The sequence below is a fragment of the Salvelinus alpinus genome, chromosome 3 (genome assembly GCF_045679555.1).
Source record: "Salvelinus alpinus chromosome 3, SLU_Salpinus.1, whole genome shotgun sequence".
Taxonomy (NCBI): Eukaryota; Metazoa; Chordata; class Actinopteri; order Salmoniformes; family Salmonidae; genus Salvelinus; species Salvelinus alpinus.
Window position 1 is genome coordinate 107,706,426 of NC_092088.1, and position 15,763 is coordinate 107,722,188.

General features: G+C 45.4%; 1 protein-coding gene across 3 annotated transcripts in view; it reads left to right on the plus strand.

The window, feature by feature from the left end:
- The first annotated feature begins 14,626 nt into the window (after nucleotides 1–14,626).
- Nucleotides 14,627–15,763, plus strand: part of LOC139571666 (probable JmjC domain-containing histone demethylation protein 2C) — a 222,486-nt gene continuing 221,349 nt past the window's right edge. For 2 of the 3 annotated variants that reach the window (XM_071394750.1, XM_071394749.1), the window contains exon 1: nucleotides 14,628–15,033. In XM_071394750.1, coding sequence (XP_071250851.1) covers nucleotides 14,872–15,033 — 162 coding nt within the window. In that variant the 5' untranslated portion in view covers nucleotides 14,628–14,871. Of the gene's footprint in view, nucleotides 15,034–15,763 lie in introns of all 3 variants that reach the window. The other variant, XM_071394748.1, reaches the window with a different exon arrangement.

A 15,763-nucleotide genomic window follows, 5' to 3' on the forward strand; every position in this document is an offset into this window, starting at 1 on the left:
CTAAGGCACTGCATCTCAGTGCTAGAGATGTCACTACACACCCTAGTTCAAATCCAGCTGTATTACAACCGGCCGTGATTGGGGGTCCCATAGGGCGGTGCACAATTGGCCCAGCGTCGTTAGGGTTGGGCCGGTATAGGCCGTCATTGTAAGTAAGAATTTGTTCTTAAGTGACTTGCCTAGTTAAATAAATAAATAAAAATATATATTGATTAATTTCATGCCCTGTACTATAAAGTATTCTCTCTTGTAGAACACTGTACAAAGTCCAACAACAAAACCATTTGAGGTATTGAGCCGTATCATAGGGTTTAGAAAATATAATGATATGCGCAGTAGAGTAGATCAATAATACATCTTTAACATGTTGATTACTACAATCACAAAAACAAATTGTCTGGTCAGGTTTTTGATGAACTGTACTATTCTGTTCTGGTCAGTAGCCTAAAGATGGGAGATCAGAGGTAAAGTATTACACTGGGAGCCTCCCCTTCCATGCAGTGGATTTAGTCTGTGAACAGGGGAAAGCCCTACAGTGGATTTAGTCTGTGAACAGGGGAAAGCCCTACAGTGGATTTAGTCTGTGAACAGGGGAAAGCCCTACAGTGGATTTAGTCTGTGAACAGGGGAAAGCCCTACAGTGGATTTAGTCGGTGAACAGGGGAAAGCCCTGCAGTGGATTTAGTCTGTGAACAGGGGAAAGCCCTACAGTGGATTTAGTCTGTGAACAGGGGAAAGCCCTACAGTGGATTTAGTCTGTGAACAGGGGAAAGCCCTACAGTGGATTTAGTCTGTGAACAGGGGAAAGCCCTACAGTGGATTTAGTCTGTGAACAGGGGAAAGCCCTACAGTGGATTTAGTCTGTGAACAGGGGAAAGCCCTACAGTGGATTTAGTCTGTGAACAGGGGAAAGCCCTACAGTGGATTTAGTCGGTGAACAGGGGAAAGCCCTGCAGTGGATTTAGTCTGTGAACAGGGGAAAGCCCTACAGTGGATTTAGTCTGTGAACAGGGGAAAGCCCTACAGTGGATTTAGTCTGTGAACAGGGGAAAGCCCTGCAGTGGATTTAGTCTGTGAACAGGGGAAAGCCCTACAGTGGATTTAGTCTGTGAACAGGGGAAAGCCCTGCAGTGGATTTAGTCGGTGAACAGGGGAAAGCCCTGCAGTGGATTTAGTCTGTGAACAGGGGAAAGCCCTACAGTGGATTGCACATGACCTAATCCAACCAACCCCAGCACACCCTCCCATTGCACATGACCTAATCCAACCAACCCCAGCACACCCTCCCATTGCACATGACCTAATCCAACCAACCCCAGCACACCCTCCCATTGCACATGACCTAATCCAATCAACCCCAGCACACCATCCCATTGCACATGACCTAATCCAACCAACCCCAGCACACCCTCCCATTGCACATGACCTAATCCAACCAACCCCAGCACACCCTCCCATTGCACATGACCTAATCCAATCAACCCCAGCACACCCTCCCATTGCACATGACCTAATCCAACCAACCCCAGCACACCCTCCCATTGCACATGACCTAATCCAATCAACCCCAGCACACCATCCCATTGCACATGACCTAATCCAACCAACCCCAGCACACCCTCCCATTGCACATGACCTAATCCAACCAACCCCAGCACACCCTCCCATTGCACATGACCTAATCCAACCAACCCCAGCACACCCTCCCATAGCACATGACCTAATCCAACCAACCCCAGCACACCCTCCCATTGCACATGACCTAATCCAACCAACCCCAGCACACCCTCCCATTGCACATGACCTAATCCAACCAACCCCAGCACACCCTCCCATTGCACATGACCTAATCCAACCAACCCCAGCACACCCTCCCATAGCACATGACCTAATCCAATCAACCCCAGGAACAGGAGACATTCTCCAAATGCTCTGCAGAGGACTAATGTAATAAGAGACCATTGTATTAACCCAAATGGGCTTTCTTCCAAGGTCTTTAGTGAGCTTTACATTAGCTCACAATACTCTGCTACTAATATACAGTAGTGGACTGCTAACTTGCATAGTGATAGCACCTTGTCGGAAAATATAGATGTATTTCTGTTTAGTAAATGTTAACGTCCAAGAATGTAGGCAGTCTAACGGCCCACAATGCAACATTAGCAGGACAGGACAGGAGACTAAACAGACTAAACTCTGATTTTCAGTGGTGTTCATCACAGTATATTGACTATTTCCTCATGTCATATAATGTATATCTGGCATCTGCTAGAATCTGTGAACTGAACTGTGGACTCCATCCTCACAGCGGCAAGAAGAAGCATGTCAGCCCTTTGGAACTACCTGGATTACTGCATCAATCGGTCATTAAATTTGATCTGATCTTCATCTAAGTCACAACAACAGACAAACACAGTCTGATTAAACTAATAACACACAAACAATTATACGTTTTCATGTCTTTATTGAACCCACCATGTAAACATTCACAGTGCAGGGTGGGAAAAGTATGTGAACCCTTGGATTTAATAACTCCTTTGGCAGCAATAACCTCAACCAAACGTTTTCTGTAGTTGCGGATCAGACCTGCACAACGGTCGGGAGGAGTTTTGGACCGGTCCTCTTTACAAAACCTGTTTCAGTTCAGCAATATTCTTGAGATGTCTGATGTGAACCGCTCTCTTGACGTCATGCCACAGCATCTCAATCCAGAAGGCGTATTTTCTTCTGTTGATTCTGTCCATTGTTGTTGTTGATTTAATTCTGTGTTTTGGGTCATTGTCCAGTTGCATCACCAAACTTCTGTTGAGCTTCAATTGGCAGACAGATAGCCTTACATTCTCCTGCAAAATGTCCTAATACACTTGGGAATTTGTTTTTCCGTCGATGATAGCAAGTTGTCCAGGCCCTGAGTCAGTAAAGCAGCCCCAAACCATGATGCTCCCTCCACCAGACTTTACAGTTGAGGATGAGGTTTTGATGTTTCTGTGCTGTGACTTTTTCTTCTCCACACATAGTGTTGTGTGTTCCTTCCAAACAACTCAACTGTAGTTTCATCTGTCCACAGAATATTTTGCCAGTAGCGCTGTGGGAAATCCAGGTGCCCTTTTGCAAACTTCAGACGTGCAGCAATATGTTTTTGGGGACAGCAGTGGCTTCTTCCGTGGTGTCCTCCCATGAACACCGTTCTTGTTTAGTGTTTTACGTATCGTAAGACTCGTCAACAGAGATGTTAGCATGTAAGCATGCAAGTCTTTAACTGACACTCTAAGATTCTACTTAACCTCATTGAGCGTTCTGCGCTGTGCTCTTGCAGTCATCTCTGCAGGACGGCCACTCCTAGGGAGAGTAGCAACAGTGCTGGACTTTCTCCATTTCTAGACAATTTGTCTTACCGTGGACTGATGAACATCAAGGCTTTTAGAGATACTTTTGTAACACTTTCCAGCTTTTTGCAAGTCAACAATTCTTAATCTTAGGTCTTCTGAGATCTCTTTTGTTCGAGGCATGGTTCACATCAGGCTGTGCTTCTTGTGAATAGCAAACTCACATTTTATGAGTGTTTTTAATAGGGCAGGGCAGCTCTAACCAACATCTCCAATCTGGTCTCATTGATTGGACTCCAGGTTAGCTGACTACTGACTCCCATTAGCTTTTGGAGAAGTCATTAGCCTTGGGGTTTACATACTTTCTCCAACCTACACTGTGAATGTTTAAATTATGTATTCAATATAGACAAAATAAATACAATAATTTGTGTGTTATTAGTTTAAGCCCACGGTGTTTTGTCTATTGCTGTGACTTAGATGAAGATCAGATCAAATTTTATGACCAATTTATGCATAAATCCAAAGGGTTTCACATACTGTTTCTTGCCACTGTAGATAATATTGAATGTTATTCATGAACACGTCAGTAGGCTAGAGAGATTCCCCACGGGATCCCGGGTCTCACAAAGCGAAACTGAACACAGATGCCACATTTGTGCATTGAAGAGACAAGGCTTAAACTCTCCATGAACTGCCAGTGATGATGTTGCTGCACAATGGCAAACATTACAAGGCTATTCAAAATGTGGAATCTTTACAATAATAACGATAAGGATAATGAAATTCCTCTTTAAGTCAGACAATTGCATTTTTCTCTGTACGCTACATGTGAGGATTTGATTAATGCACGAAGAAGCAATTTCAGAAATAATTTAGTGATTGCTTCTGACTGAAAGCGTGATGCCACTGAGGGGTCCGATGCCATTTCTAATTGCAATCATTGGTGTTCAAGTGGCTGAAAATTAGACTGGTGGAATTGCCTGCTCTGCTTCGGTACATCTCGGGCTGGTTGGACTCCTCTGTTTTCAGGAGGAGAGTGTATCTGGGTCCCAAAAGGCACCCTAGTCCCTATATAGTGCACACCGTTTGACCAGGGCTCATAGAGTAGTGCACTATGTAGGGAATAGGGTTCCGTTTGGCCAAGCAGCACAGTTTAACAGCCGTCTCAGGTGATGTGTAATTCTATCAGCAGCGGGGTTATGTTTCTCCATCTACTGCCCTGACCTGAAGGTAACACAAGGCTGATTGGCTCCAGTGGACAGGCGTTACATACAGCGAGGCCTGCCCTGACCTGAAGGTAACACAAGGCTGATTGGCTCCAGTGGACAGGCGTTACATACAGCGAGACCTGCCCTGACCTGAAGGTAACACAAGGCTGATTGGCTCCAGTGGACAGGCGTTACATACAGCGAGACCTGCCCTGACCTGAAGGTAACACAAGGCTGATTGGCTCCAGTGGACAGGCGTTACAAACAGCGAGGCCTGCCCTGACCTGAAGGTAACACAAGGCTGATTGGCTCCAGTGGACAGGCGTTACATACAGCGAGGCCTGCCCTGACCTGAAGGTAACACAAGGCTGATTGGCTCCAGTGGACAGGCGTTACAAACAGCGAGGCCTGCCCTGACCTGAAGGTAACACAAGGCTGATTGGCTCCAGTGGGCAGGCGTTACAAACAGCGAGGCCTGCCCTGACCTGAAGGTAACACAAGGCTGATTGGCTCCAGTGGACAGGCGTTACAAACAGCGAGGCCTGCCCTGACCTGAAGGTAACACAAGGCTGATTGGCTCCAGTGGACAGGCGTTACAAACAGCGAGGCCTGCCCTGACCTGAAGGTAACACAAGGCTGATTGGCTCCAGTGGACAGGCGTTACATACAGCGAGGCCTGCCCTGACCTGAAGGTAACACAAGGCTGATTGGCTCCAGTGGACAGGCGTTACATACAGCGAGACCTGCCCTGACCTGAAGGTAACACAAGGCTGATTGGCTCCAGTGGACAGGCGTTACAAACAGCGAGGCCTGCCCTGACCTGAAGGTAACACAAGGCTGATTGGCTCCAGTGGACAGGCGTTACAAACAGCGAGGCCTGCCCTGACCTGAAGGTAACACAAGGCTGATTGGCTCCAGTGGACAGGCGTTACAAACAGCGAGGCCTGCCCTGACCTGAAGGTAACACAAGGCTGATTGGCTCCAGTGGACAGGCGTTACAAACAGCGAGGCCTGCCCTGACCTGAAGGTAACACAAGGCTGATTGGCTCCAGTGGACAGGCGTTACATACAGCGAGACCTGCCCTGACCTGAAGGTAACACAAGGCTGATTGGCTCCAGTGGACAGGCGTTACAAACAGCGAGGCCTGCCCTGACCTGAAGGTAACACAAGGCTGATTGGCTCCAGTGGACAGGCGTTACAAACAGCGAGGCCTGCCCTGACCTGAAGGTAACACAAGGCTGATTGGCTCCAGTGGACAGGCGTTACAAACAGCGAGGCCTGCCCTGACCTGAAGGTAACACAAGGCTGATTGGCTCCAGTGGACAGGCGTTACAAACAGCGAGGCCTGCCCTGACCTGAAGGTAACACAAGGCTGATTGGCTCCAGTGGACAGGCGTTACAAACAGCGAGGCCTGCCCTGACCTGAAGGTAACACAAGGCTGATTGGCTCCAGTGGACAGGCGTTACAAACAGCGAGGCCTGCCCTGACCTGAAGGTAACACAAGGCTGATTGGCTCCAGTGGACAGGCGTTACAAACAGCGAGGCCTGCCCTGACCTGAAGGTAACACAAGGCTGATTGGCTCCAGTGGACAGGCGTTACATACAGCGAGACCTGCCCTGACCTGAAGGTAACACAAGGCTGATTGGCTCCAGTGGACAGGCGTTACAAACAGCGAGGCCTGCCCTGACCTGAAGGTAACACAAGGCTGATTGGCTCCAGTGGACAGGCGTTACAAACAGCGAGGCCTGCCCTGACCTGAAGGTAACACAAGGCTGATTGGCTCCAGTGGACAGGCGTTACAAACAGCGAGGCCTGCCCTGACCTGAAGGTAACACAAGGCTGATTGGCTCCAGTGGACAGGCGTTACATACAGCGAGACACCTTCTCCTTTATATTACAGGCAGCACAGCCACAAGGCCAGCCTCGGGGGGAGAGCTGTAAAGGGATAAACAGAGGAACACAATAGCACAAAACATATAATAGATTTTTCCCTCAACTGTGGTGGAGCTGCATCAACAAGAGAAAATAAAGCTTTGATTTAAAAAAAGAAGAAGAAAAAAACATCAACATAATTTCCTACATTTTAAATATCTATTGTCTTATGCATTGTATTTGATATGTATCAAGTTATTATCAAAATATAGCCGGACATCACTAATATTCAATATAATAATACATCATTTTATTTTTTGGGGACAAATGTACATAATGTTTCTGCCACCGTCTCTTATGACCGAAAAGAGCTTCTAGAAATCAGGACAGTGATTACTCACCTCGTATTGAAGGACAATTTTTTCTTTAACGAGTCAAGATGAGAGGGATTTACTCCAGTCACCCGACAAGGCCCTCATCCCCGTCTTTCGCAGGAGAAAAAGACGGAGGTATCGAGGACGAAGTTCGGGGTGCCATGTAAGGATCCGGCAACGAGTGGGTAATTTGCCTTTACCATCAGTCCTATTAGCCAACGTACAACCATTGGATAATAAAATAGACAAACTACAAGCACGTATATCCAACGGGACACTAACAACTGTAATATCTTATGTTTCACAGAGTTGTGGCTGAACGACAACATGAATAACACAGCTGGCAGGTTATACACTGTATCAGCAGGATAGAACAGCAGCCTCTGGTAAGACAAGGGGTGGCAGGTTTTACACTGTATCGGCAGGATAGAACAGCAGCCTCTGGTAAGACAAGGGGTGGTAGGTTATACACTGTATCGGCAGGATAGAACAGCAGCCTCTGGTAAGATAAGGGGTGACAGGTTATACACTGTATCGGCAGGATAGAACAGCAGCCTCTGGTAAGACAAAGGGTGGCAGGTTATACACTGTATCGGCAGGATAGAACAGCAGCCTCTGGTAAGACAAGGGGTGGCAGTCTATGTATATTTGTAAACAACAGCTGGTGCACGATATCTAAGGAAGTCTCGAGGTTTTGCTCGCCTCCATTTGTCAAATCTGAACATAATTCTATCCTCCTGATTCCTGCTTACAATCAAAAACTAAAGCAGGAAGCACCAGCGACTCGGTCAATAAAAAAGTGGTCAGGTCCAACCAGGCAGGATATAACCCCACCCACTTTGCCAAAGCACAGCCCCCACACCACTAGAGGGATATCTTCAACCCACCAACTTACTACCCTGAGACAAGGCTGAGTATAGCCCCCACACCACTAGAGGGATATCTTCAACCCACCAACTTACTACCCTGAGACAAGGCTGAGTATAGCCCACAAAGATCTCCCCCACGGCATGAACCTGAGGGGGACGCCAAACCTGGACAGGAAGATCACGTCAGTGACTCAACCCACTCAAGTGACGCACCCCTCCTAGGGACGGCATGGAAGAGCACCAGTAAGCCAGTTACTCAGCCCCCATAATAGGGTTAGAGGCAGAGAATCCCAGTGGAGAGAGGGGAACCGGCCAGGCAGAGACAGCAAGGGCGGTTCGTTGCTCCAGAGCCTTTCCGTTCACCTTCACACTCCTGGGCCAGACTACACTCAATCATAGGACCTACTGAAGAGATGAGTATTCAATAAAGACTTAAAGGTTGAGACCGAGTCTGCGTCTCTCACATGGGTAGGCAGACCATTCCATAAAAATTGAGCTTTATAGGAGAAAGCCCTGCCTCCAGCTGTTTGCTTAGAAATTCTAGGGACAATAAAGAGGCCTGCGTCTTGTGACCATAGCGTACGTGCAAGTATGTACCGCAGGACCAAATCGGAGAGACAGGTAGGAGCAAGCCAATGTAATGTTTTGTAGGTTAGCAGTAAAACCTTGAAATCAGCCCTAGCCTTAACAGGAAGCCAGTGTAGAGGGGCTAGCAGTGATCACATTTTTTGGTTCTAGTCAAGATTCTAGCAGCCGTGTTTAGCACTAACAGATTTTTGAAATGTTACGAAGATGAAAAAAGCTGTCCTTCAAATAGTCTTGATATGTTCGTCAAAGAGAGATCAGGGTCCAGAGTAACGCCGAGGTCCTTCACAGTTTTTATTTGAGACGACTGTACAACCATCAAGATTAATTGCCAGATCCAACAGAAGATCTCTTTGTTTCTTGGGACCTAGAACAAGCATCTCTGTTTTGTCCGAGTTTAAAAGTAAAAGATTTGCCGCCATCCACTTCCTTATGTCTGAAACACAGGCTTCCAGGGAGGGCAATTTCGCGGCTTCACCATGTTTCATCTAAATGTACGGCTGTGTGTCGTCCACATAGCAGTGAAAGTTAACATTATGTCTAAAACCAGACTGAAGCATTTCATATACTGCGCAAATGCTTTTTCTAAAAGTTTTGAGAGCAATGTAGGATTCGATATAGGCCGATAGTTTTTAATATTTTTGGGGTCAAGGTTGGGTTTTTTCAAGGGAGGCTTTATAACTGCCACTTTTAGTGAGTTTGGTACACATCCGGTGGAGAGAGCCGTTTATTATGTTCAACATAGGAGGGCCAAGCACATGAAGCAGCTCTTTCAGTAGTTTAGTTGGAATAGGGTCCAGTATGCAGCTTGAAGGTTTAGAGGCCATTGCTATTTTCATCAATGTGTCAAGAGATACAGGATTAAAAAACTTGAGTGTATCCCTTGATCCTAGGTCCTGGCAGTGTTGTGCAGACACAGGACAACTGAGCTTTGGAGAAATAGGGAAATTTAAAGGATCATGATCTTTTCATCAAAGAAGTTCATGAATGAGTCACTACTGAAGTGAAAGCAATCCACTCTTGGGGAATGCTGCTTTTTAGTTAGCTTTGCGACAGTATCAAAAATAAATGCTGGATTGTTCTTATTCTCCTCAAATAAGTTGGAAAAATAGGATGATCGAGCAGCAGTGAGGGCTCTTCGATATTGGACGGTACTGTTTTTCCAAGCTAGTCGGAAGACTTCCAGTTTGGTGGAGTGCCATTTCCGTTCCAATCATCTAGAAGCTTCAGGGCTCGGGTATCTTCTGTATACCAGGGAGCTAGTTTCTTATGACAAATGTTTTTTGTTTTTAGGGGTGCGACTGCATCTAGGGCATTACGCAAGGTTAAATTTAGTTCCTCAGTTAGGTGGCTAACTTTTTTTTTTTGTACTCTGACGTCCTTGGGTAGGTGGAGGGAGTCTGGAAGTGCAACTAGGAATCTTTGGGTTGTCTGAGTATTTATAGCACGGCTTTTGATGATCCTTGGTTGGGGTTTATTAATTAAGCAGATAATTTGTTGCAATTGCAAACTTAATAAATTGGTGGTCCAATAGTCCAGGATTATGAGGAAAAACATTAAGATCCACAATATTTATTCCACGGGACAAAACTAGGTCCAGAGTTTGACTGTGGCAGTTAGTAGGTCCGGAGACATGTTGGACAAACCCACTGTCATGACGTTGGCCTGTGGGTGAGGTTTATGACCCCCCCCATAAATACCTTTCTCCCTTTCCTCTCTTGACTCTACTGAAGGACTCTTGAAAAGCCTTTGTTAAACATAGAGAGTCGGGGGACATCAAAAGGTGGGGGGGAAAGGAACCATATTTCGGTAATCCAACCAGTTGAAAATATGCATTGGTAATAAATTAATATGATGTCAGTTCGGTTGTCATCTGAGACATTCTTATTAAAACTTCTTTGGGAAAGGTATTGAGTAGCTTGAATGAATAAGGTACCCAGAGTAAACTTGCTTGTTACCCAGGCCCAGAAGCTATTATATGCATATAAGTAGTAGATTTGGATAGAAAACACTCTAAAGTTTCCAAAACTGTTAAATAATGTCTGTGAGTATAACAGAACTCATATGGCCAACGAAAACTTGAGACAAATCCAACCAGGTAGTGGGAAATCTGAGGTTTGTAGTTTCATTTAAGTGATTGCCTATCCAATATGCTGTGTCTATGGGGCCAGATTGCACTTCCCAAGGCTTCCAGCAGATGTCAACAGTCTTTAGAAAGTTGTTTGAGGCTTCTATTGTGGAAGGGGGTAATGGAACTCTTTAGACTTTTCGTCTGGATTTTTGCGCTCGCGCATTGTGCCATTGGAATAGTGAACTAAACGCGCGAACAAAACGGAGTTATTTGGACATAAATATGGACGTAATCGAACAAAACAAACATTTCTTGTGGAAGTGGGAGTCCTGGGAGTGCATTCCGACAAAGATCAGCAAAGGTAAGTGAATATTTATAATGCTATTTCTGACTTTTGTTGACTCCACAATTTGGCAGGCAACTGTATGGCTTGCTTTGGGGCTGAACGCTGTACTCAGATTATTGAATATTGTGCTTTTGCCGTAAAGCTTTTTTGAAATCTGACACAGCGGTTGCATTAAGACAAGTTTATCTTTAATTCTATGTAAAACATGTATCTTTCATCAAAGTTTATGATTTCATCAAAGTTTATGATTTATGTTATTTGATGTGGCTCTGCAATTTCTCCGGATGTTTTGGAGGCATTTCTGAACATGGCGCCAATGTAAACTGAGGTTTTTGGATATAAATATGAACTTTATCGAACAAAACATACATGTATTGTGTAACATTGAGTCCTGGGAGTGTCATCTGATGAAGATCGTCAAAGGTTAGTGATTAATTCTATCTATATTTCTGCTTTTTGTGACACCTCTCTTTGGTTGGAAAATGGCTGAATGCTTTCTGTGACTAGTTGCTGACCTAACATAATGATATGTTCTGCTTTCGCCGAAAAGCCTTTTGAAATCAGACACTGTGGTTGGATTAACGAGAAGTGTATCTTTAAAATGGTGTAAAATACTTGTATGTTTGAGGAATTTTAATTATGAGATTTCTGTTGTTTTGAATTTGGCGCCCTGCAATTTCACTGGCTAGTTTCACGCTAGCGTCCCGAACGATCCCAGAGAGGTTAATGATAGGATGACATAAACTGTATCGTGGAAAGTCTACACATTATAGTTATCAGATTCACATGGAATTGTTGTGCAATTTAAATGTTTAAATATGAAACTATTTGTGAAAAGATTAAATGTAATTTTAGCTTCTGTAACGGCTGTCCTCGCTGACAGACGGAGAGGACCAAAACGCAGAGGGGTTAGTGTTCATTATTTAATGAAAGTCAACAAACACTTCAAAATACAAAACAACCAACAAACGTGACAAAACCGAAACAGTCCTGTGTGGCACAAACACTGACACAGGAACAAACACCCACAAAACACACGTGAAACCCAGGCTGCCTAAGTATGATTCTCAATCAGGGACAACGATTGACAGCTGCCTCTGATTGAGAATCATACCCGGCCGAACACAAACATCCCAACATAGAAAATCACACATAGGCAAACCCACCCAACTCACGCCCTGACCAACTAAATAAATACAAGACAAAAGAAAACAGGTCAGGAACGTGACAGCTTCCAAATGAGAGAATTGGGTTTTCATAAGGTTAGAGCTCTGCTCAATCAGTGGCCCGCCCCTGTGAAGAGACATGGGTTATAAACTATGAAACACACCCTTCTCTCCCTCCACTATATAAGCCCTTGACGAAAATGTAACCTCCTGTTCCAGGTACATTAGGGCGACGGCCCGATGTCAGAAGGATTCAGATAAGACTGAAATAAGGTGACGATTAATATTGACTGCTATTGATGTAAAATATTACTAGGTTTATAAGAGTTTATTCGAAAGATAACAGCTCTATAAACACTCTTTCGTGGTACCCCGACTTTCTAGTTAATTACATTTACATGATTAGCTTAATCAGGTAATATTAATTACAGAGAAAGGATTTTATAAAATAGCATGTTATATCACTTAATCCGGCATAGCCAAAGACACGACACCACTGAGTCGATGATGGCTGGTGAAGCAAATGCTAAGCTACAGGACTGTTTTGCTAGCACAAACTGGAATATGTTCAGGGATTCTTCCGGTGGCATTGAGGAGTACACCACATCATTCACTGGCTTCATCAAGAAGCGCATCGATGACGTTGTCCCCACAGTGACTGTACGTACATACCCCAACCAGAAGCCATGGATTACAGGCAACATCCGCACTGAGCTAAAGGGTAGAGCTGCCGCTTTCATGGAGCGGGTCTCTAACCCGGAAGCTTATAAGAAATCCCGCTATGCCCTCTGATGAACCATCAAACAGGCAAAGCTATAATACAGGACTAAGACGGAATCGTACTACATCAGCTCCGACGCTCGTCGGATGTGACAGGGCTTGCAAACTATTACAGACTACAAAGGGAAGCACAGCCGAGAGCTGCCCAGTGACACGAGTCTACCAGACAAACTAAATTACTTCTATGCTCGCTTCAAGAAAAGTAACACTGAAACATGCATGAGAGCATCAGCTGTTCCGAACGACTGTGTGATCATGCTCTCCGTAGCTGATGTGAGTAAGACCTTTAAACAGGTCAACATTCACAAGGCGGATCCAGACGGATTACCAGGACGTGTACTCCGGGCATGCGCTGACCAACTGGCAAGTGTCTTCACTGACATTTTTAACCTCTCCCTGTGTGAGTCTGTAATACCAACATGTTTCAAGCAGCCCATCCCTGTGCCCAGGAACACTAAGGTAACCAAGGTAACCTGCCTAAATGACTACCGGACCCCTAGCACTCACGTCCGTAGCCATGAAGTGCTTTGAAAGGCTGGTCATGTCCCAAATCAACACCATTATCCCAGAAACCTTAGACCCACTCCAATTTGCATACCGCCCCAACAGATCCACAGATGATACAATCTCAATTTCACTCCACACTGCCCTTTCCCACCTGGACAAAAGGAACACCTATGTGAGAATGCTGTTCATTGACTACAGCTCAGCATTCAACACCATAGTGCCCTCAAAGCTCATCATTAAGATAATGACCCTGGACTAAACACCTCTCTCTGCAACTGCATCCTGGACTTCCTGACGGGCCGCCCCCAGGTGGTAAGGGTAGGTAACAACACATCTGCCACGCTGATCCTCAACACAGGAGCCCCTCAGGGGTGCATGCTCAGTCCCCTCCTGTACTCCCTGTTCACTCATGACTGCACGGCCAGGCACGACTCCAACACCATCATTAAGTTTGCTGATGACACAACAGTGGTAGGCCTGATCACCGACAACGATGAAACAGCCTGTAGGGAAGAGGTCAGAGACCTGGTCGGGTGGTGCCAGGACAACAACCTCTCCCTCAACGTGATCAAGACAAAAGAGACGACTGTGGACTACAGGAAAAGGAGGACAGAGCACGCCCCCATTCTCATCGACGGGGCTGCAGTGGAGCAGGTTGAGAGCTTCAAGTTCCTTGGTGTCCACATCACCAACAAACTATCATGGTCCAAATACACCAAGACAGTCCTGAAGAGGGCACATCAAAACCTATTCCCCCTCAGGAGACTGAAAAGATTTGGCATGGGTCCTCAGATCCTCAAAAGGTTTTACAGCTGCACCATCGAGAGCTTCCTGACTGGTTGCATCACTGCCTGGTATGGCAACTGCTCGGCCTCCAACTGCAAGGCTGGTGCCACCCTAGTCATAGGCTGTTCTCTCTGCTACCGCACGGCAAGCGGTACCGGAGCGCCAAGTCTAGGTCCAAGAGGCTTCTCAACAGCTTCTACCTCCAAGCCATAAGACCCCTGAACAGCTAATCAAATGGCTATTTGCATTGCCCACCCCCCCTTTTACGCTGCTGCTACTCTCTGTTTATTATCTGTTGCATAGTCACTTTAACTCTACCCATATGTACATATTACCACAATTACCTCGACTAACCGGTGCCCCCAGCATATTGACTCTGTACCGGTACCCCCTATACATAGCCTCGCTATTGTTATTTTACTGCTGCTCTCTAATTATTTGTTACTTTTATTTCTTATTTTTTACTTATCTATTTTTTTTTTTACTTAACACGTATTTTTCTTAAAATTGCAATGTTGGTTAAGGGGTTGTAAGTAAGCATTTCACTGTAAGGTAACAGTGGTAGAGAATGGATCTGTGTCTGGCGGATGGAGAAGTCTGCTACTGCAGTGTTACACGGTTGTCTGCCTCGGGGAGCGGAGGGATACTATGTTTCACCACGGCAGTGACGTGAGAGCGGAGGGATACCATGTTTCACCACGGCAGTGATGTGGGAGCGGAGGGACACCATGTTTCACCACGGCAGTGATGTGTTCCAGTGTTCGTTTCCACGGAGCTGAAGATCGACTATTTACGGGTGGAGACGGCAAGGAATTTAAATCCCCCGGGTTGTGCGCGACACGTTAAAGACGAAATAACACTTTTAGTTGATTTGTTTCTTTGGTTGGATTATTTAGTACAGTTTAATGTAGTACATGTCAGATCGATAGGGCGTCGGTGTTAAAGTTTTCGAGGGTTTCTTTTCGCTCTCAGTGGATGACCATGGCGGTGGAAACGCGACCGGAGCTGGTTGGGAAGCGGTTCCTGTGTGTCAGTGGAGACGAGCCGCTGGATCTCGGGGATATCGGCCGCTGGGGCTGGCGAGCTGGGGTCATCCGAGCCGTTACTCACCGAGACAACAACAATTCAGAGTTAACGGTAAGGAATTTATATTATTTTTAACGGTTTGTCCGACAGTAGACCGATGAGGCATTTGGTATTGGTTTGGCTTTGTAAAACTGAAGTTAGCTGCTTAACGTCGTTAGCTAAATACGTTTTAATTGTTAGCTAGCTGGTTTTCAGTCGCTATTGGCATAGTTATAATAAACACATAGCTAATGTATCTTGTATGACGTAAATTAACTTTTGTATTTTAACTAATATTTGTCAGTAACGTTAGTCTTGAGCTATCTATCTACCTCACGTAAACCTAACGTTATCTGGCCGTTAGTAGCGCGCTTGTCAGCAATGTCAGAATTCTAAGAGCAAATAAACTCGAGATAGCTAGGAGAGATAGCTAGCAGAGAGATAGCTAGCAGAGATAGCTGGGCCCGGTTTCCCAAAATCATATTAAGGCTAAATGAATCGTCAGAGCCATTGACCTGTGATTAAATGAGGTAGCGAGCCAACGACGAGTCGACCGTTACAGACACTGCTCTAGCGACCCGTTCCACGATTTAAACATCAAGGCTGAAATTCCATGACTTGTTCAATAATTAGCTAGAACCTGAAGTGCATATTAACTACTGGTATGGCCACCAGTTGTATAGAGGACCAACATTTAGAATCTGCTGGCTAAATAGGTAAATCATTCCAGATTTGTCCTAAATCACAGGGCCCGTGTAAAAAAAAAAACACTATCGTTTTTTGTGTGCCAGATTACTAATGG